The sequence below is a fragment of the Astyanax mexicanus genome, chromosome 8 (genome assembly GCF_023375975.1).
Source record: "Astyanax mexicanus isolate ESR-SI-001 chromosome 8, AstMex3_surface, whole genome shotgun sequence".
NCBI classification, from domain to species: Eukaryota; Metazoa; Chordata; class Actinopteri; order Characiformes; family Acestrorhamphidae; genus Astyanax; species Astyanax mexicanus.
Genome location: NC_064415.1, coordinates 6975018 through 6998212, shown reverse-complemented (window position 1 = coordinate 6998212; position 23195 = coordinate 6975018). Strand labels below are relative to the sequence as shown.

General features: G+C 36.1%; 1 protein-coding gene and 1 pseudogene across 1 annotated transcript; both read left to right on the top strand.

Annotated features, from left to right (window-relative positions):
- The first annotated feature begins 4387 nt into the window (after positions 1-4387).
- Positions 4388-9743, top strand: LOC111188270 (tripartite motif-containing protein 16-like; annotated as a pseudogene).
- Positions 9744-12171: 2428 nt separating this feature from the next.
- On the top strand, positions 12172-19261 carry LOC103033477 (tripartite motif-containing protein 16-like). The gene is made up of 6 exons (XM_022686698.2): positions 12172-12902; positions 14512-14607; positions 15703-15936; positions 16934-17093; positions 17254-17313; positions 17578-19261. The coding sequence occupies exons 1-6, from the start codon at positions 12312-12314 to the stop codon at positions 18129-18131; spliced, it is 1695 nt and encodes a 564-aa protein (XP_022542419.2). The 5' UTR covers positions 12172-12311; the 3' UTR covers positions 18132-19261.
- Positions 19262-23195: the final 3934 nt, after the last annotated feature.

The window sequence follows — 23195 nt, the reverse complement described above, 5'->3', positions numbered from 1 at the left end:
ACTAAAGTGAGCTCAAAATGCAATAAGAAATATAATCTAACGAATTTCATAATATAAATTCGAAATATTGAACAGCAGGCAGTAAAAAAAATAAAATAATACTACAAAAAAACGCAAAGTAAATAACCGATAGAACATAACGAACAGAAAAAATAAATGTGAAATTGGAAAAAAAAAACAAATTATCTAAGTTCAAAATGCTAAAAGAAATAAAATCTAACGAATTTCAAAATATTAAATCGAAATATTGCACTGCAGCAGTACAAAAGCCTAAGTGCTTAAACAAACTGTAAACTGGATCGTGAGATCACAATTTCGTTCCACCTCATGTACCACATAAGATGCGAATGACAATAAAATCTCCTTGAATCCTTGAATCCTTGAAACAAACAAAAAAAAACAGCCCATCACATATCATTTTCTTGAGCCCGACCCAGCTGAGGAAAAGGTGGGAAATATATTTTTTTCAGGCCGGGTCCTGGAAAAGTTTTTGGTGAATTAAAGGGGCCGTGAGTTGCATTTTTTGTTTTACTTTAATCAGTTTTTAATCCGTCTTTTTAAAAACGAATATTCGCTGCCAATCAGTGCCGAATATTCTGAGCTCAAAAAACGCTATTCGGGCCTGCCCTACTAATCTAATATAATTTAACATGGTTTAAGAATATAAAATAATTTCTAAACAAACGAAATATTTAATATTGAGCTAATAGCCCAAGTTTTTTTTTCTGCCGTGGAAAATTTTTGCTGTGGATTAATTTGTTTTTAATCCGTCTTTTACATGATTTGATTTATATCGTGATACATATCGATATCGACTGATATGGAAAACTATATCGTGATAAGATTTTTTTCCATATCGCCCAGCTCTAGAGTGCACAGTTGTTGCACAGAAAAACAGGCCAAAGAGTCTAAAAGCGGAGAGGGTGCGCAGTTGTTGCACAGAAAAACTGGCCAAAGAGTCTAAAAGCGGAGAGGGTGCGCAGTTGTTGCGCAGAAAAACGGGCCAAAGAGTCTAAAAGCGGAAAGGGTGCGCAGTTGTAGCGCATAAAAACTGGCCAAAGAGTCTAAAAGTTGCCGTAGTTAAGGAGTTTAATATTAAGAGACATCATGAAATTAAACATCAATTTGAAAAATCTTAGTTTACACAACACTGTCAAAGATAGATAAAGATAGTAAGTCAAGTAAAATGGTGTGTAAATGAAAATAATCAGGAAAAAAGTATTATTTAAAGTGGTATAATTCATTATTTATTTTATTACAGTCTGTGGCCCGTGACTTCAAATATATTCCTCCTTCTGGCCCCCAACAAATAAAGTTTGGACACCCCTGCTCTAGGACCTACCTATGAAAATATGAGGTACAATATCAATGATTGATTAATTATATGCAGTTATATTCTCATTTATTACACATTTCCTCCCTCTGGTGGATAATGTGTGCACTGCATGCACTGAAAAATAAATACAGATTTCTAAGGTTACATTACTTGAGTAAAATGATCATAAAAGATCATTCAGAGCATTAGAGGTATTTACAGTGGTGTGTAAAATGTGCAAAATAAAAGCCAAATGTTGTTCAATTTCCTATTGTTTTTATAATAATACTTGGTCAGAAAATCAAACAAATACTCTTTAAATGCAGTTTTAAACAATACAAAAAATCAGCGTCTTGAAGGGGCCAGTGTAAGGCACTGCATCATATTTTCATCAGTTTTTCACTTCATCTTGTTTAAAAAAGTTTCCCACATTTTCACCCATTTTCTATATATTTTTCACATTATAGGGTGCACTGGATTATAAAGTGCATTAAGTGACACTAATAAAGAACAGGGGTTTAGCCATGTTTTCCATCTAATTTAGCAGGTCTGCTGAAGCTAAGCTAAGTAAACAAAACTGTAATTCTTAAAAAAAATCTCCTTTTAAAATCAAACAAGCGCTGCATGTTAATCTACACAGATTTGTTTCCTGAAAACAGTTTATTTGGTCGAGTAAAGCATTTATTTACAGTAAGTTTAGGTCTCCAGATTCCCACTAGGGCTGGATGTAGCAGCATTAGCAGCTAACCACTAGCGCTACCCCGCAGTTAGTGGCTAATGCGACCTGACAGCGCTACACTGTGGAACCATGAGTGCTCCGGTAAGCCAGGGCAATATCAGGTAGTGGTTAATCCCACATATCTTCTTTTAACACAGTAAACATGCAGGCTACAGTCCAGTATACTCACCTTTGAGCGGCAAAAGAGCTAGCGCTGCCATTAGTGGCTAATGCTAATTCTGCTCCAGCAGTGCTAGCTGGGGTTAGCATCAGGCTTTCTGTTCACCAACTTTCTCCAGTCACTACATCACTACACACCTCCAAACTTCATGTAGCTTCAGAGTTCATCACTACACACCTCCAAACATCATGCAGCTTCAGAGTTCATCACTACACACCTCCAAACTTCATGTATTTTCAGAATTCATCACTACACACCTCCAAACTTCATGTATTTTCAGAATTCATCACTACACACCTCCAAACTTCATGCAGCTTCAGAGTTCATCACTACACACCTCCAAACTTCATGTAGCTTCAGAGTTCATCACTACACACCTCCAAACTTCATGCAGCTTCAGAGTTCATCACTACACCCCTCCAAACTTCATGTATTTTCAGAATTCATCACTACACACCTCCAAACTTAATACACCTAAAGCTTCACAGTAAATAATAGACTATTTTTTAAACAGAACAGCCCTATTATCATACCTGTCAACTCTCCCGTTTTGGCCGGGAAACTACCATATTTTACTTCTCTTTCCCGCCGTCCTCCCGTATTAGTATTTTCCCGTAAATTCCCCGTATTATACTAAAAATTAAAAAACTTTATTATTGAGGCGACTGACCGCTGTGTGTCTTAACCAATCATGGTGCCGGTTCAAGAAGAAAGTCCCGCCTTTCAGGAGAAACAGCCAATGAGCTTGCTGGTTTTGAGGAGCGCGGAGGAGCCCCCCCCCCCCCCCCCTCCCTCCGTCGCTGTGAGTTCAGGCAGCTAGTCGGAGCAGCTGACGTTAAAACTAATCTGGATATACAGAGATTTTTCTAAAAGAAAGGTAACGGAGTTAACCATGTAAACTGTGATGAGATTGTTTCTGATAGCTGCTTAAAAATACTCTTCTCTGAATCAAAACACACAGATCAAACCCACTGTGTGGCTAGTAAAATACAGCTTGTGACTCAGTTAGCTTAACTTTAGCTTAAATTTAGCTAGATAGATGGTCAGGGTTTGAGAAAAATCTATATATAATGTTCAACCTGCCCTGATGTACCAGATCAGCCTATAGCTATTTAATTTTCAAACTGTGTTTATTAATTTAGGATTGCAGGACTGTAAGCTATAATGAACGAAAATTCAGTTAGCTAACTAGTTATCTAGATTAGAATATGCAGGAACAGGGTGTAGAAACACTGATTTAACGTGACTTCTGTTCATTTGTAGTTCACAGTAAGACCGCAGGAAGACCTCATATCCTGAGTAAATAGGGGGGTTCCAGGCAAATCCCCAATTTTTTTTTTGCAATTTCTTTACTGTAATTATATGTTTTGAGCAGCTATACAGCAACTTAGTCAATAATGTGCCAATGTTTAAGCAAGTTTGAGAAAAGTATAAAGAGAAAGAATGTTGCAAAAGAAATGCTAGTTACTTTATATGTATATATGTGTTGTGAATGTTGTGAAATTATTTTTTTTACTAGTTTAGGGCTAGTTTTAGGGCTTGTTAGTGTAATTTGGTGTAATTTATTATTTAGAAGGGGTAGAAGAGATGGTTGAGCTGGAGAGAGAAAAAATGTGGAGAGGACTGAAATTAACTGAACTGATCAGGACTGGACTGAAGTATTAATAAAATACTATAATTTGTGTAGGCCCTTTAGGACTAATATTTATTTATGGAATGTATCTGTTCCATGTCCTTTTTGTAATAGCTCATGATACTATTTTTAGGTCACCAACGGTCATTTTGCAGGATTTGTGAACCCATTTGTTCAATTTTAAATCCATTAAAACATGTATATATCAGGGATTCTCTAGACAAGGGACACACTGGGTTTTTAATTTCAAAATATATATTTTTTCAAAATATATTTATATATTATAGTTGTCTCAGGTGTTGGCCTTTTGATGCTTTGAAAATACAATCTCCAAGGTTTAACAATTAAAAAAAAAAATCATATCTGGTGGACAAGCCTGGGATTTTGTCAACACCGTAAGACACAAAGAAACATATAAATTAATATATATATATTTCCCTTATTTTTAAATCCAAAACTTGACAGGTATGCCTATTATCACGACATGGATTTTTAATATCATGATATTTCTGTGTCACGATATATTGTATACGATATAATATTGCACACCCCTACATCAAACGCAGCAATGCAGGGGAGCGAATACATCATGAGTCAGCATCAGTATTGTTTTATTGGGCTGTAAAAGGCAAGATAGGTACAACAACCAGGAAACATGATCTGGACTTTGTTCGAGCGGCTCTGAGACACAGTTGTGTTTTCTGTGCTGCGAGTTAAAAAAATGGCAGAATCCAATGTTTCACTGGCTCAGGATGAGTTCAGCTGTTCAGTCTGCCTGGATCTCCTTAAGAATCCAGTGACTATTCCCTGTGGACACAGTTTCTGTATGGTGTGTATTAATGGGTTCTGGGATGAGGAGGATCAGAAGAAGATCTACAGCTGCCCTCACTGCAGACACACCTTCACCTCAAGACCTGTCGTGAGTAAAAACACCATGCTGGCTGAGGTGGTGGAGAAACTGAAGAAGACGAGACTCCAGGCTGCTCCTCCTGATCACTCTTCTGCTGATCCTGAAGATGTGGAGTGTGATTCCTGTACTGGGAGAAAACACAAAGCCGTCCAGTCCTGCCTGGTGTGTCTGGCCTCTTTCTGTGAAGCTCACCTCCAGCCTCACTACCAATCTCCAGCCTTTAAGAAGCACAAGCTGGTCAAAGCCTCCAGACGACTCCAGGAGCAGATCTGCTCTCAGCACGATAAACTGCTGGAGGTTTACTGTCGCACCGACCAGCAGTGTATCTGCATGCAGTGCACCATGGATGAGCACAGAGGACATGATACAATGTCACTTGCAGCAGAAAGATCTGAGAAACAGGTCAGTGTGTAAATGGAGTAGCTGCTCCCATCTTGGTCATTTACACTGATATTCCTTCTCATGCAAATCATATTTTTTCCTTACATTCTGTAAGCTTACATGGGAGACACCAAAATGATGGGACCCAATACCAGCACCTGTCCCATGACATGTGGCATTTTGATTTTTTAATTATTGTGTATTGTTGGCTGGTTTATTTGCAGAAGAAGGTGGTGGAAACACAGAGGAAATACAAGAAGAGAATCCAGGAGAGAGAGAAGGAGCTTCAGGAGTTAATAGAAGCTGTGGAGAATCACAAGGTGATTTTTTAAATAAGTAGAAGAATAAAGATCTGATTTCCCCCATTCAGGGTAATTATTTAATTATTTAACTAACGGTGTGCTCATTTTTAAAATGCTATTTAAAGTCACATTTTATTTTAAAAAAAGGTGAGCAATATTTAGTACTATTCATTAGTATTAGTTAATACAATTATTTTTATTATATTATATTTTTAGTTTTAGTCATCAATTATCAAAATTAAACAATATTTACAGGTTCATGAGATTAGAAAAGCTGCAGCATGAAGTTTGGGTTTATGCAATATTTACGTCACGTCTTATTCTGTGAAATTATTGGCTGGTTGCAAATAAAAAATCTGATTACTGATAAACTCTGATGTTCCTCAGTAATCAGATTATGAAGTGCATGTAAATCCACTTATTGATGTGAATGAACTGCTCCTAACATTCTCCTCTCTCTGTGATTCCACTACCAGCGCTCTGCTCAGACAGCAGTGGAGGACAGTGAGAAGATCTTCACTGAGATGATCCTCTCCATTGAGAGAAGACGCTCTGAGGTGAGGCAGATGATCAGAGATTAGGAGAAAGCTGCAGTGAGTCGAGCTGAAGAACGTCTGAAGAGACTGGAACAGGAGATCACAGAGCTGAAGAGGAGAGATGCTGATCTGGAGAAGCTTTCATTCACAGAGGATCACATCCATTTCCTCCAGGTAACAGACTCTGTTTTTCTCCCCAAATACAAAGTTTATTTTAGACTGTTTACACCATCTGTTTAATGTGATCTATATCTGATATTAGTCTGAACAGTTCTTAAACTGAAGCTCATGCACTAAAGAGCAGAGCTTCACATGAAGTTTCAGTTTCACCAGTGACTGAAAGCTGATCTTAACAGAGAATGAGTTCCAGCTCACTTTAAATAAAGGCATGTAATTTAGCCTCTTTCTGTCGTTCATTTATTTTGTTCAAACAATTTTAAACTTTTTTATTTTACTTTGATGCTGCAGCAGCGCCATCTGTTGGCTGTGTTTTTATTGGAAATTTCTTTAAAGACAGAGCAGTTGTGATGTGCACCTTTTATTTGAGTTTAAACAGAGTCCAAATATTAAGTGTTGTAGGAATTCTGGTCTGTCACTTTGCTGTGTATTAGATGAGTCTCAGATTTCAATACCACAGACTTTTTTTTGCCTTTCACACTGTCTCATACACAATTAATCTGAATCAAAAAAATCAGATTGAGACCACTTTAACCTGGTTTGATTTAATATTAGTTTTATGTGTTTGTTTTTGTCTACATGTAGAGTTTTCAGACTCTCTCAGCTCCTCCTGGATCTTCAGCATCACCTGCTTTTACTCTCAGTCCTCTCAACACTTTTGAAGTTGTTATGAAGTCTGTTTCTCAGCTGAGAGGAAAACTAGACGAATTCTGGAAAGAGGAATTTGAGAAGACATCAGCTGCAGGTATATTAAATAAATCTCATCACATTTTCTATGTAAATATATGAAATGATAAGTCCATAAATAATCATACTGCACTCAGTACCTCATAATGACAAAGTAAAAACAATTTAGGATTTTTTAAAAGTAAAAGAGTGTGAAGAGTTTCAGAATGCACTGTAGGTTCTTCTCTAAATCCTGATGAAGTGGTCAGTAGTTTCTGGTGGTTGAGACTGTATATAAGGTGTGACTTTATTGTGATTGAAAGTCCAGGTAGGGTAGATTAAGACTCTACATCTACATGGAGAGAAAATCCAGTATTAGATTATTTTAATGTTGTAGTAAATGTACAGAGGGAACAGAAGCTCAGTGATGCTGTGTAGTAGGGGTGGGCTTTATGGCTCTAAAATAATATCACGATATTTCAGGATATTTTTGAGATAATGATATACTTGGCGATATAGGAAAACTAAAATAATTCATTCATTTCAGGAATATAGTATAATAGTATAACAGTATAATCATAATGTGGCAAAATAAATAATATAGCATAAAATAATATAATGCAGCAAATAATATTGCAGAATATTTAGTGCATGCATATAAACTGCAAACTAAAACAATTATAGAATAAATACACCTAAAGCTTCACAGTAAATAATATACTACTTTTAAGACAGAACAGCCCTATTATCACGATATGGATTTTTAATATCATGATATTTCTGTGTCACGATATATTGTATACGATATAATATTGCCCACCCATACTGTGTAGTAACTGTGTACATTTTCCTGTAGTGAAGAAAGTGCAGATCATTCTTCCTCTTGAACCCAAAAGCAGAGAAGAGTTTCTGGAGTGTAAGTCCAGCCCTTTCTCTCTCTCTCTCTCTCTCTCTCTCTCTCTCTCTCTCTCTCTCTCTCTCTCTCTTTAACCCTTTAGTTCTCCACAGCACGTGTAAATACAGAATTATATTCATTTTTAACACATTATCATTTATTAAAAACTGAATGGAAAATTTCGTGAAAGATCACAATAAATTGTTTGTTATTATAATGTTGACTTATCCTCAACATTTTATATTAAAACAAAGAGAGAAGAGGTTTATGTGTTAATGCTTTAACTTTAATTTTACAATCTATTTTATAATAAAAGTAATACAGCCTACCAGAACACTGTGACAGGCATAAAATACATATTGTTTAGTTAATGGCATTTTATATTTGATTATATTACTCTAAATAGAGTAGAAAATAAAACTGAAAATGGTAAACTGGTAATTTTTTAAAAAAGCTTTAGCTAGAATTCATGAAAAGTACCTCCAATACCAGAATCACCATTCTACAGTTTACAAACCACAGAACAATTCAATCTGATCTAATCTTACAGTTTTATTATAATTTATGCTGAACCACTGCAAGCTGTAAAGATATTGACTGAATTAGAGGGAAAGTCATAGATGTTTTTATAAGTTATAAGTCTAGAATAAAACATTTTAATAATAATGTTTTTTATTTTTTATTCCAGTTTTAGGGGCTGTTTTTAGATCATTTTCTAAAAGCTGATGGGTTTTCTCTCTCTTTCAGATTCCTGTCAGCTCACACTGGATCCAAACACAGCCCATAAATACCTCCTCCTGTCTGAGAGGAACACAGCGATGACCCGCAGCAAAACAGTCCAGCCATATCCTGACCATCCAGACAGATTTGATAGATGGGCTCAGGTTCTGTGTAGAGAGAGTGTGAGTGGACGCTGCTACTGGGAGGTTGAGTGGAGAGGAGATGGAGGGGTTGATATAGCAGTGTCTTATAAAAGCATCTCCAGGAAGGGAGGAGGCAGGGAGTGTGGGTTTGGATTTAATAATGATCAGTCTTGGAGTGTGTTCTGTGAATCCTCCAGATACACATTCAGATACGATAACAGAAATACTGAAATCTCCGGAGTGCCCCTCTCCTCTAGAATAGGAGTGTATGTGGATCACAGGGCAGGAACTCTGTCCTTCTACAGCATCTCTGATACCATGACCCTCATCCACAGAGTCCAGACCACCTTCACTCAGCCGCTCTACGCTGGGTTTAGGTTGGGCTCCGACTCATCAGTTAATCTTTTACTTTCAGCAAAATAGATGAACATGCAGAACAAAGAGAAGAGCTGGATGAGATCAGATAAGAACTGCAGAATCTAGACTGTAGAACTGATCAAATAAAGTTATAATAGTGCTGGGAGATATTGTTAATATAAATAATCATAATTCTGAACAGTAATTACGTCTGTCTCAGATTAGAACTGCAGGTACATTTCCTGTATGGAAAGATTTATTCAGATTTAGCGTTAAATAGTTTAAACCGTTTATATCATTAACAGAGCTCACAGTAACAGAGTTCATATTTTAAACTTTATATTACAGAATTTTATTAATTTTTAACACATTATCATTTATTATTAAAAACTTTAATTTTACAATCAATGTAATAACAAAAGGAAGGCACTGTTGATTGTAGCTTAAATTTATTATATTTATCATCGCTGTCACATAAAAACTTTATATTGCCAAAGTAGCAACTTTACAGCAAAAGGTAATTTAGGGAACATTTCTATTTGCCCTTTTATCAGGAAATATTGACACAGTTTGAAGATCAACAGCTGTAAAAGTATAAATACAATATAGTAGATACAAGGTTTTTGTGTTACAACAGTTTTAAACTAATTAATCTAATATATGTGCTTCTATGTTGAGTTGATTTATTTGAGCATTTTATCATTTAACTCTACACAGTTCTCTGTATTAATTAGATTTTATTTGTAATGTACTCAGATTGTATTCCTGTAATCTTGTAATGTTGTGGGATATATCTTATAAATAATAAATTGGGAACAGAGGATCTAGTTTGTCTAATTATTACTATTAGTCTTGGGGGGCGTGTGCAGGTGTGATGGATCACAGTATAAACCAATAGGGAGTCGGAAGGGTATATGTTTATGTCAGGTTCAGCCTGGGGTGTGGTCCTGTTGCTGAGGTTCCACAGTGGGTGGAGTCCCTTCTATTTAAGTCTAGAGGAAAATGGAGGGCAAAGAAATAATCAAAGACGGTATTCAATAAATCATGCAAGACAAATGGCAGTCATTTATATAGTATTCAACAAGAGGTATTCACTTCACTTACACGGCAGTGTGAAGGCAGAAACCGTAAAGCAGGTATTACTCTAAAGAGAGAGAGAGCATCTTATGAGGGTAACGAAGAACTGTTACATTGGAAAACATATTGAGTTTAGGTGGTACAGAACCTACAGTCAAAGCAGTCATAGAGCTTATAAAAAAAACACAGATTGCAAGAAGAGATTAGATTTTTTTTTATCCCATTATAATCACATCTCAGTCCAGTAGATGGCGGTAATGCAAGTAGATTGCAATTTGCCAAAAAACAACCACAGAAGAAGAAGAAAAAGAAGAAGAAATGGAGGACAGACAGACAGAGGGAGAAGGAGCAGTGGCCATGGTGTTTGGTGGGGGAGAAACCATTCTTTAACATTACAGTTTAGTCTCACCTTTTCTGAGATCCAGTTCTAAATGGTTAACAGTATTTGTATAAATTTCTTATTAGTTGCTTTTTAGGTGCTGGACAGGTAAGAAGGAGCACGCTCACACATTTGGGTGGATTAGGTTTTATGTAGTTAGTTTTTGTTTTCCATGTTTTTCTTAGATATGGGGTTATTCTTTTTTTTAGTTAGTTTAGAGATTTGGTTTGTTTTGTTATGTTCTTTCCTATAGTGCCGAATTGAGTTCAGCCTTTCTTTTGTTTTCAGTTTGAGAATTTTAGAAAAACTCTCTTGTATATTTGTACATTTTGGTTGTGGATCTTTTATCATTGTATATATTGACTTGTGGCTTCAGTAAATGGTTAAAATGGCAATTTCTTTCGTCTGTGGTTTTCTCCCTCAGAGTTTCAAACACCCTTACACTCCTTTAACCCATCCACAATGTTATACGCCCCTCTTACAAACCAAATGGGTTGTAACTAACTTTTGGGGGATGAACACACCTGAAGCCTAACTAACACCCTATAAATATAATTTCTACCTTGCTCACATGTTTAGGACAAGTCCTTGCAACCATTCACCATTTTTTAATTGTGCTGACCCCATACAAATGTCCATTTAGAAAACTGGATAAAACCAGGCCAAACTGGATCAAAAACACCAAATTGAGTCAGCCCAGGTAAAATTGTGTCAACTCGGACCAAACTGGGCCAAACCAAATCCAGACCAAACTGCTTCACTCTTCTCCTGTTAACGTTAGAATTAAATGAACTAAGATGAATATTATCATATATTTTACTCAAAATTAGGTTCTGCAAAAACAAGCGCCTCTAAGTCCAGGCGTGAAATTTCCTCACTATTAAAGAGACACTAAACCCTAAACCATATTTTTTTCATTAATTGCTGAAATGTGTTCCTTTGGAGTAATAAAAAATACCAGTACTGCTTCAATTCCTAAACTTTAAAAACGCTTTTATTGGGGTCATTTCTGACTCCGTCTTCAGCTCTGAACAGATTAACCACACTTTTCAGCCCAATCAGCTCTGCGTTCTACCCTGCCCCTAAACCCATACATCACCCAGTGCCCCTCTCAAAGTTGAGCTGAGGGTAGAGTCAGCTAAAATTATGGGATTCAGTTACTCTTTAAATATTCCACAGACAACTGTCAGTGATATTGTAACAGTGAAAGAGACTGGGAACGACAGTGACTCTGTGCTCTGTCAGTGTAAAATAACAGAGCGGGGTCAGCGGATGCTGAGGAGCATAGTGCACAGAGTTCACCAACTTTCTGCACAGTCACTACATCACTACACACCTCCAAACTTCATGTAGCTTCAGAGTTCATCACTACACACCTCCAAACTTCATGTAGCTTCAGAGTTCATCACTACACACCTCCAAACTTCATGTAGCGTCAGAGTTCATCACTACACACCTTCAAACTTCATGTAGCTTCAGAGTTCATCACTACACACCTCCAAACTTCATGTAGCTTCAGATTAGTTCATCACTACACACCTCCAAACTTCATGTAGCTTCAGAGTTCATCACTACACACCTCCAAACTTCATGTAGCTTCAGAGTTCATCACTACACACCTCCAAACTTCATGTAGCGTCAGAGTTCATCACTACACACCTCCAAACTTCATGTAGATCAAGAACAGTAGAATGTAGAGAGACTCATGGAATGGAGAGTTTCTGTGGCCGAGCTGCTCTTTCCAAACCTTACATAAACAAACGCAGCAATGCAGAGCAGTGGATACATCATGAGTCAGTGTCAGTATTGTTTTATTGGGCTATAAAAGGAAAGATAGGTATAACAAGCAGGAAATAAGATCTGGATTTGTTCAAGCAGCTGTGTTGAACAGTTGTGTTTCTCTTGCTGTGAGTTTAGTAAAATGGCAGAAGCTAATGTTTCACTGGCTCAGGATGAGTTCAGCTGTTCGGTCTGCCTGGATCTCCTGAAGGATCCAGTGGCTATTCCCTGTGGACACAGTTTCTGTATGGTGTGTATTAATGGGTTCTGGGATGAGGAGGATCAAAAGAAGATCTACAGCTGCCCTAACTGCAGACACACCTTCACCTCAAGACCTGTCGTGAGTAAAAACACCATGCTGGCTGAGGTGGTGGAGAAACTGAAGAAGACGAGACTCCAGGTTGCTCCTCCTGATCACTCTTCTGCTGATCCTGAAGATGTGGAGTGTGATTCCTGTACTGGGAGAAAACACAAAGCCGTCCAGTCCTGCCTGGTGTGTCTGGCCTCTTTCTGTGAAGCTCACCTCCAGCCTCACTACCAATCTCCAGCCTTTAAGAAGCACAAGCTGGTCAAAGCCTCCAGACGACTCCAGGAGCAGATCTGCTCTCAGCACGATAAACTGCTGGAGGTTTACTGTCGCACCGACCAGCAGTGTATCTGCATGCTGTGCACCATGGATGACCATAGAGGACATTATACAGTGTCACTTAAAGCAGAAAAATCTGAGAAACAGGTAAGAAAGACAAAACTACAATACTCTACTTTAACTACTTGTTAGGATGTGAGGTGTGGTTGGATTTGTGTAGTCTGAGTTTCATGTACTTTGACCATGATAATTGCACTGTAATAAACTATGGCAGAGGCAACCTGATAAAAGGTGGGTAGGCATTAACTTTGGTGAGCTACTGTTAAATAAATAGTAATGCTAGGGGGCTTTTGGTTAAAAAATTGGTATAAATCATTTTAATATACACTGTAAAAAAAAAAGAAACACTTAAATCACATCAAATCTCGATAAACTAAAGATTCATGTTGAAAATGATATACATTGTGTAATTAGATAAGGACAAGGTGACATAACAGTCCATGGAAACCCATGGAGGGCTGATAATAATGTACGCAACATTTGAAATTTATATAGTGATGTATATTTAAGCATAAACATTTGTAAACATGGTTATTTACCATTATCCTGTATATACAGTTCATTCCACACAGAATGGCCTGTGTATTTTCTAGGGACTTCTTTTTTTCCATTTTCACCCTTTCCTTTTCCCCCCTTCACATGCATGAAGGCAGAATGAACTGGGTATATTCTATGTATGTGCGCTATATGAGCTCATGTTACGTGTTTCCAGATGTGAGATGTTTTTTAGCATATAAGGTGGGACTCTGGGAATTCAAGTCCCGCCTTAGGAGGGCTCAGGATCAGATAAGCAACAATGCTCTCTCACAAGAAAACCCAGGTTCTTGTTATGATGCACTTTTTAATACTAATTAGTCTTTTCTGTAATACATTTTCTTATATACAGAAGTACAGAATCAGCGAAGACTTTGATTTCATACGTCTACAAGACATCACAGCTTAAAAAACTACAATACCATATCTCCTATTTATGGTTATATTGCTGATCCTATGTCGCTACGAATGGCTACAGGAATATTTGAGCAGACATTGTAGCATCTCATATATAACAATATAAAAAACTGGAGAAGTGTCAGTCAGGAAGAATAAAGAGAGAGTATGGGTCTCCCTAACTGGGCAGATTGATATCCCTGAAGCCCTGTCTTGTGTTATACTATAATGGTTAAGTGTTCCCTATATTGTCGCTGTCCAATGAAAAACATTTATCTCCAAAACGTTTTCAATGGAAGTCAATGTAAAAAGAGTTTATTTCAGGTCATTTTGAAGAGTTTCTATTGGTGCATTCATCAATAAATTCTGGCACAGTGTTAAGGACAGTCTGTCTGTTCAAATTATGTAGTAAACTAAAAATCATCAAAATGGATATGTGGATGAGTGACGATATACACTTTGAACAGTGTATATAGACATTTCAACAAGTATAATTTAAAATGTTTTCGATGAAATTGAAACAATTTAAAAAGATGGTGCTTCTACAGACTATCAGAGTTAAAAGAAAATACTGTCTTCTATCTTTTCCATTACCTAAGTTAAGAAAGGGAAGTCTATAACAAGTAAATGTGGTTGTATAAAGCCCAGGTTTCTTTCAAATATGAGTAAAAGCAGGAATGGTCAGGACATCAGGGAATATACTAAAGGGGAGTACTATTGAATTTGATTTTAAATTAGTGTGTTTTGTTGGCTGGTTTATTTGTAGAAGCAGGTGGTGGAAACACAGAGGAAATACAAGGAGAGAATCCAAAAGAAAGAGATGGAGGTTCAGAAGTTGGCAGAAGCTGTGGATTCTTATAAGGTGAGTTTGTAAATAAGTAGACGTATAAGATCTGATTTCTAAAATACATACTTCAGCAACAATTTAAATTCCACTTAATCCACTTAATGCCCTAGATAAATCAAGGGAACAGGTATTTATCATTAACCTTCACGGTCTGGGAGTCGGTTCACGCCGTTCACACAGAATGAATGGTACATGCAGTCTATCGTAACATCCAAAAACCCATTAAAGCCCCACTAGGTAGGATTGAGATTTTGTGCTCGTGGGCTCCCCCTACAGTTGCAGAGTGTAATAAATGTTTCAGGCGGATTAGTTTCTCTTTCTCGTTTTCTGGCTTTCACAGATATATTCGGTCTCTTTCCAGCTTCTGCCAGAGTGTCTGTATGTTAGTTTGTAAAGAATGAACCAGTAGTCCTTGTAGAACTGTTAGAACTAAAGGTCGGAAAGCAGGTCGCAGTTCTCGCGAGCGTTGGTCGCGGCCGCCTCGGAAAACTTACAGAGTCTGGTTTGAGCTCAGAGAAGCTCCGGCACAGACACATGTGCACACCGTTTACCAGGTTGCGGTGGCCACATCCCTATCCCCAGGGGCACTGTCACACTTAGGGTGTACTCACATTAAGCACAGTTTGGTTGAATCATGCTGGAGCACAGTTCTGCTGCTGGAGCCGGATAAGGTCACTGCCAAAGATGCCACCATGTTAAGAGAGAACTACTGCTTTACTGACGTGACAGCAGCCTGCTTCAGTTTACCCAAACTCCACATGTAACCAGCTTGTCCTAATCATGCACTTCACCTGCAAGCCTTATCTGTGCCTCACTACAACCTCAGTACATACATCAGGATTCTCTTTCAATCTCTTCTCAATCTAATTTTCCCACATGACTAGGAGAATGTTTTCTTAACCAACAACACGTTTGGCACAATGGCATGACTGTATCTGCTTACTTGCTCCCTCATTTTTTTTCCTTCTACTGCCTCATTTTTTTTCTGACTTAGCTCTGATTTATTTCAATGTGATCAATATATTATCCTGGCATTTCACTGGTATTTTTTTCTACTGATGTGAATGGGCAGTTTCTAACAGATATCTCTCTCTGTGATTCCACTACCAGCGCTCTGCTCAGACAGCAGTGGAGGACAGTGAGAAGATCTTCACTGAGATGATCCTCTCCATTGAGAGAAGACGCTCTGAGGTGAGGCAGATGATCAGAGATCAGGAGAAAGCTGCAGTGAGTCGAGCTGAAGAACGTCTGAAGAGACTGGAGCAGGAGATCACAGAGCTGAAGAGGAGAGATGCTGATCTGGAGAAGCTTTCATTCACAGAGGATCACATCCATTTCCTCCAGGTAACAACCCTGCAAAATGATTCAGTGACCCTAACATGTGGATAAATTCTAGCTCACCTAATGAATACAAGCCTTAATATATTTGTATATGTGAAATTATGCACTTATCATTTTAAAGGTCTCTGCTCAACAATTACAGTCATATGAAAAAGTTTGGGCACCCCTATTAATCTTAATCATTTTTAGTTCTAAATATTTGGGTGTTTCAGCCATTTCAGTTTGATATATCTAATAACTGATGGACACAGTAATATTTAAGGATTGAAATGAGGTTTATTGCACAGAATAATAACAGAAAATGTGCAATATGCATTAAACCAAAATTTGACCGGTGCAAAAGTATGGGCACCCTTATCATTTTATTGATTTGAATACTCCTAACTACTTTTTACTGACTTTTACTACCTTTTACTGACAAAATTTTTTCAAAACATTGAGCTTTGAACTTCATAGCCAGGTGTATCCAATCATGAGAAAAGGTATTTAAGGTGGCCAATTGCAAGTTGTTCTCCTATTTGAATCTCCTCTGAAGAGTGGCATCATGGGCTCCTCAAAACAACTCTCAAATGATCTAAAAACAAAGATTGTTCAACATAGTTGTTCAGGGGAAGGAGACAAAAAGTTGTCTCAGAGATTTAACCTGTCAGTTTCCACTGTGAGGAACATAGTAAGGAAATGGAAGACCACAGGGACAGTTCTTGTCAAGCCCAGAAGTGGCAGGCCAAGAAAAATATCAGAAAGGCAGAGAAGAAGAATGGTGAGAACAGTCAAGTTATTTACTAAAAAGGATTAAGATTAATAGGGGTGCCCAAACTTGTTCATATGACTGTATAACATGAAAGCCTTTTAATAATCTCTAAATGTGACAAGCTGTATTAGCACTTCTTACACATGACCAATCTATGTCTCTAGTAGGCATCATTGTTCCATTTTGTGCTTAAACCCGCAGATTGCCCCATTGAAGCTGTATTTTTTGTTTGTTTTTGTGTAAATGCAGAGTTTTCAGTCTCTCTCTGCTGCTCCTGGATCTTCATGCTTATCCGATATTACTCTCAGTCCTCTCAACACTTTTGAAGTTGTTAAAAAGTCTGTTTCTCGGTTGAGAGGAAAATTAGAGAAATCCTGGAAAGAGGAATTTAGAAAGACATCAAATGCAGGTATGATTCATGAAGACCATCATTTTCTTGCATATGTGTATCAAATGATGAAACTGAGATTAGTTTCTGATCTTTTCCACACCCTAAGCAAACGTAAAGAAGCAACAGAAACGTAGTGGGGCTGTTTTTAACTGTTTGTTTGTTTGTTTGTTTTTTGTAGTGAAAAAATTGCATATATTTTCTCTTCCTCAACCCCAAAGCATAGAAGACTTCCTGGAGTGTAAGTCCAGCCCTTTCTCTCTTTCTCTTTAACCCTTTAATTCTTTCACACTCTTAGAAATAACTTAATAGGTGCTTAGAGATACAGTTTATTAGGGCAGCTTATCAATTGCAGGACTGCACCTGCAGAAAAACCAAAGACAACAGAGCATAGGTAGGCACTCATGAAGAAAAATATGATGAGGGTCGTAACACCAGTGTTAAAATGTACTCTCGTTATTCCAGTTTTAGGGGCTGTTTTAGGTGGGTTTTCTCTCTCTTTCAGATTCCTGTCAGCTCACACTGGATCCAAACACAGCCAATAAACTCCTCCTCCTGTCTGAGAGGAACACAGTGGTGACCTGCAGCAACACAGTCCAGCCATATCCTGACCATCCAGACAGATTTAATGGACTGGCTCAGGTTCTGTGTAGAGAGAGTGTGAGTGGACGCTGCTACTGGGAGGTTGAGTGGAGAGGAGATGGAGGGGTTAATATAGCAGTGTCTTATAAAAGCATCTCCAGGAAGGGATCAGGCGAGGAGTGTTTGTTTGGATGTAATAATCAGTCTTGGAAATTGGACTGTAATTCCTCCAGATACATATTTAGTTACAATAACAGAGAAACTGTAATCTCCAGAGCCCCCATCTCCTCTAGAGTAGGAGTGTATGTGGATCACAGGGCAGGAACTCTGTCCTTCTACAGCATCTCTGATACCATGACCCTCATCCACAGAGTCCAGACCACCTTCACTCAGCCGCTCTACGCTGGGTTTGGGTTTAGCTTACAGTCATCAGTACATCTTTTAACAAAGAACAGAACAAAGTTTACACCTCTATGAGACTGCATAAGAGGTACAGAAACCAGAGAGCTGCAAAATGTTATAGTAGAGCTGCAAAAATGTTATAGTGAAGCTTTATTTAGGGATTGTATTTTATTTAAAGCTTCTTATTCTTATTATGGTAAACCAAATAACCAAATCCATATGCCTTCAAATTTTTTATATTGCATGTGCCTACAGATTTTTATGTTGCATGCCATCAGATTATTTATGCTCCATATTCCATATTTTTATTTTCCATATGGCCTTAGATTTGTTATGTTCTATATGCCTTCAGATTATTTATTTTTTTTAGTTTTCAGATCGTTTTAAGCTGTATTTTAAGTCCAGAAGCAGGACTAACGTCTTTGGACTTAAAGATATCTAAGATTTGTATTACTTATTATCTAAGCATCCCAAGTCTTTTTTTTGGATGAAGTGGATGGTGAAGATATGCTACTTTGTCAATAATTACCTGCCAACATGAATGTTAAGATAATTTTAAGGATATTAATGCATTTTTCAACAAGATGATGCCCACAGCCTATCCTTAATGTTGAGTTGAGCTGTTAGATAGCATTGAGCTGCTGGGTATGTTCTGGTGTTCTGACGTCAATAACTAAAGGCTTGAGGGAACTATAGCCATGATCTGACTGGAAAGTTCAATAAGTAACAAATGTGTAATGTAACAAAATGTTTTTGAATTAAGTAATTGAGGTAACACTGTAGTTTTTTTACTAGTAAATGGAAGCGCTGGCTAAGTAACAGTTCTTTAGTGTGATGCTACACAACTGGCCTGTTCTCAGCTGGTTTCTGTAACTGCTGTTTGATTAATTATTTAACAGTTACAGTAATCGTTTCAAGTGTAATAGTAACTGTTTCAGTGTAACAGTAAAAGTTTTAATGTAATGGAAACCCTTTGAATCTAACAGTAATTGATCATTGTAACAGTAATTGTTTGAATGTAACAGTAATTGTGTTTAAATGTAACAGTAATGGTTTGAATGTGATAATTGTTTAATAGTAATTGTGTATTTGTAACAGTAATTGTTTATTTGTAACAGTAATTGTTTATTTGTAACAGTAATTGTTTAATTGTAACAGTAATTGTTTATTTGTAACAGTAATTGTTTAAATGTAACAGTAATTGTTTATTTGTAACAGTAATTGTTGGAATGTTACAGTAATTGTGTATTTGTAACAGTAATTGTTTATTTGTAACAGTAATTGTTTATTTGTAACAGTAATTGTTTAATTGTAACAGTAATTGTTTATTTGTAACAGTAATTGTTTAAATGTAACAGTAATTGTTTATTTGTAACAGTAATTGTTGGAATGTTACAGTAATTGTTTATTTGTAACAGTAATTGTTTATTTGTAACAGTAATTGTTTAAATGTAACAGTAATTGTTTAATTGTAACCGTAATTGTTTATTTGTTACAATAATTGTTTAATTGTAACAATAATTTCTTATGTTATTGTTAATATTGCTACTGTTTGGTAAGTGGAGTTTGACTCCAGATTTCCTTTGGATGTTTTTAGCTGTGGCAACAAAGCATTTTAGCAGAAGGTCGAAATTTTAATGAAAGTCAGTGTAATAATTAATTTAACTATTGCTTAGTTCATCATTAATTTTTTAGCATTTTTTATCTTGAACTTTACACAGTTCTCTTTTATTTCTAATGTATTCAGATTGTGTTCCTGTCATCCTGTCATATTGTGGGGTGTAGCATGTAAACCAGCAATTGTGATTAAAAATTAAAAAATAAAAGTCCGGCCTTTCACAGCACTACTTTTACTTTCACTTGTCTTTTATTTCATTAATAGAGACACTATTAATTAGGCACATTATTTAACATCTTTATTTCAAAATGTTAATGTTCCAGATTTACCCAAATCTGCACCTGTAGTCACTTGGCAGGTTGATGGTATCTAAAGGAACAGTCCCACAAAACAAGTAACACTTTAAAATAAGGGTGCATTACTCAACAGTATTTGCAATATTTAATAAACTGTATATAAACACAGAAATTTACAGCAGGTTAGATCATCTATATATCCTCCATAACTGTATATAAACACAAATATACAGCAGGTTAGATCATCTATATATACTCCAAAACTGTATATAAACACAGAAATCTACAGCAGGTTAGATAATCTATATATCCTCCATAACTGTATGTAAACACAGAAATCTACAGCAGGTTAGATCATCTATATATCCTCCAAAACTGTATATAAACACAGAAATCTACAGCAGGTTAGATAATCTATATATCCTCCATAACTGTATATAAACACAGAAATCTACAGCAGGTTAGATCATCTATATATCCTCCAAAACTGTATATAAACTCAGAAACCTACAGCAGGTTAGATCATCTATATATCCTCCATAACTGTATATAAACACAGAAATCTACAGTAGGTTAGATCATCTATATATCCTCTAAAACTGTATATAAACACAGAAATCTACAGCAGGTTAGATCATCTATATACCCTCATAACAGTTGTTTTTTCAGCTGGTATCTTTCTGGTGGTAAACAGTCTGTCTGTCTGTGTGAAGATTGCGAGTGTGAAAAGTGCAAAAATGGAGATAAAAGCTTTAATTTATTTAGTTTATTAGAGTAGTTTATTAAACAACTTGCTGTTTTTCAGCTTCTTGCTACCATTCTGTGGTACTACTCTGCTAGCTACAGCTAACGCTAGCTACACTGTACTGGGAGAGAGAAACGCTGGTGAGGAACTTGTTCTATTACCTAAATAAACTATTTCTACATTAAACTAAAATAGATTTTGTTATTTGGTGACATTTAGTTGATAATGTCTTCAGTCTGTTGTAGAGTAACATTACTGGACAAATGTGTGTGTGTGTGTGCTTGAGTATATCGCTAGTTAACTAGTTAGCTCCATTTGCTAAAGTTTGCCACTTTTCTTCTTTACTCCAGTTTATATAAATTATTGTTCTTTACCTTCTTTTTTTGTATGTGCAGGACTTCAGTGTTGAAATAATACTGGACTAAATGTAACCAAGTAATGAAATACCAAATAATGTGAAATACTTGAAAGAAGGAATGTTTATTTCAGAGTTACGATAGCTGTATACTATCGTATGTTCAAAAGAAGAAAAAAATATATACATACACACACACATATATATATATATATATATATATTCAAAATTTCTTGAACTGGAACGTACTTTTCTGCTGTTATGAAAAATAAATAGAAATAAAAAAATAATTCCTTATACACCTCACTTCAGTATTAAAAAAAAATATATATATATATATCTTTGATACACCACAAATGTTCTCTTGAATTAGAGTGTAAATAAACTTCAACTCTTGAAATTCACTCTATTGAAATGGTCCAGAGAACACTTCAGTCACATTTAAAATCAAATTAGCACCGTTTCAGTCCTTTAATGAGTATGTATTCTAGTAGGTATGGAGCTTGTCCATTTAGTTCAGAGAAGAAGAAGAAAAAAAAATGTCTCTCTCTCTCAAAAAAAATTGTCTCTCCAAGGAAAAAAAATAAGCACGCACAAAAAAAAAAACTATGGGTACCATAGACTGTATATAGCTGGACAGAGCATCGTCTCTCAAAAGTGAAGCCACCACAGGTCGGGCGCCCCCTGCTGTTCGGTTGCAGAAAGCTGTGTAACTCCACCCATCCCCATAGGTTTCAATGGCAAAACAGAACAATCACGTTTTTTTCTAATATACTGTAATTCTACCTCCATTATTTAAATGCAGCAGCTAGTGTAACCTCTGCTTACATTGTCAAATTTTTATATCCCCACAGAATTATGGGATAGTAAGTCATAATTATGAGATAGTAAGTCATAATTATGAGATAAAAAAGTCATAATTATGAGATAGTAAGTCATATTTATGAGATAAAAAGTTATCTCATAATTATGACTTTCTATCTCATAATTATGACTTTCTATCTCATAATTATGACTTAGTATCTCATAATTATGACTTTCTATCTCATAATTATGACTTAGTATCTCATAATTATGACTTTTTATCTCATAAATATGACTTACTATCTCATAATTATGACTTTTTTATCTCATAATTATGACTTACTATCTCATAATTATGACTTACTATCTCATAATTATGACTTAGTTGAGGACGTTTTTTTTTCTTCAGGTGGCGGAAATGGGCTTCCATAGTATGAGAACTGACATACGGGTTACATTAACATTATTGGGATAAGTTCAGCTCAGCTCAAAATGCAAAGTGAAAAATATAGAATAAATTCAGCCAAAAACACAGCAAACTCTATGTCTCACCACTGATGGGATATTTCCCACACCACCAAGGCATTTAGAAAGTTAGTTCAGAAACTTCTACGCAAGACACAAAGGCAGAATTCTCCCCTGTTTCTGTTAATACAGAGATTGTTTGGGGTTTAAAGTGTTTAATAGTTAGAGGGTTTGCTGTACTGGATATTGTACTAAGTACAGAAGATTATATAAGCTGCGTAGCAGCATATGAACAGAGATTGATGTCTTTGTAAATTACTGTACACCCACAGCTACTGATGACTTTATACACCAAATAAACTCTGCTGTTACTGGACTGGATGAGTTTCAGAAATATATTTGTAATAAAAGGCTAGTCTACTAAAAGCCAGTTATGTTAGTATAAATCTGCACTGCAGTAGAAGTGTATCATTTCAGAAACTCGGCTTTATTTGTCTCACTTGTTAAATGTAACGAAACTTAAAGGCTATTTGTTTTAATAAACTATAACAAAAAATAAAAAACACTAAAATAGTCTTCTAAAGTCTTAATAATAATAAAACCATAAAAAATATATTTTTATATAAATTTGACTAAAATGTGACTAAAACTATTACACATTTTAGTCAGAGGACTAATACTAAATCAAAATATTATTTTTATAATTTTGTATTTAATACAGATTAGTACATGAATATTTAATGTTTTAACATAAAACAATCAATGATATTCACCATTATTCTACAGTACACAATAACTTAACTGTTTAGAATGTACAGTTCTAAAATGAATACAGTAATGCCTTTTAAAGTAGTCC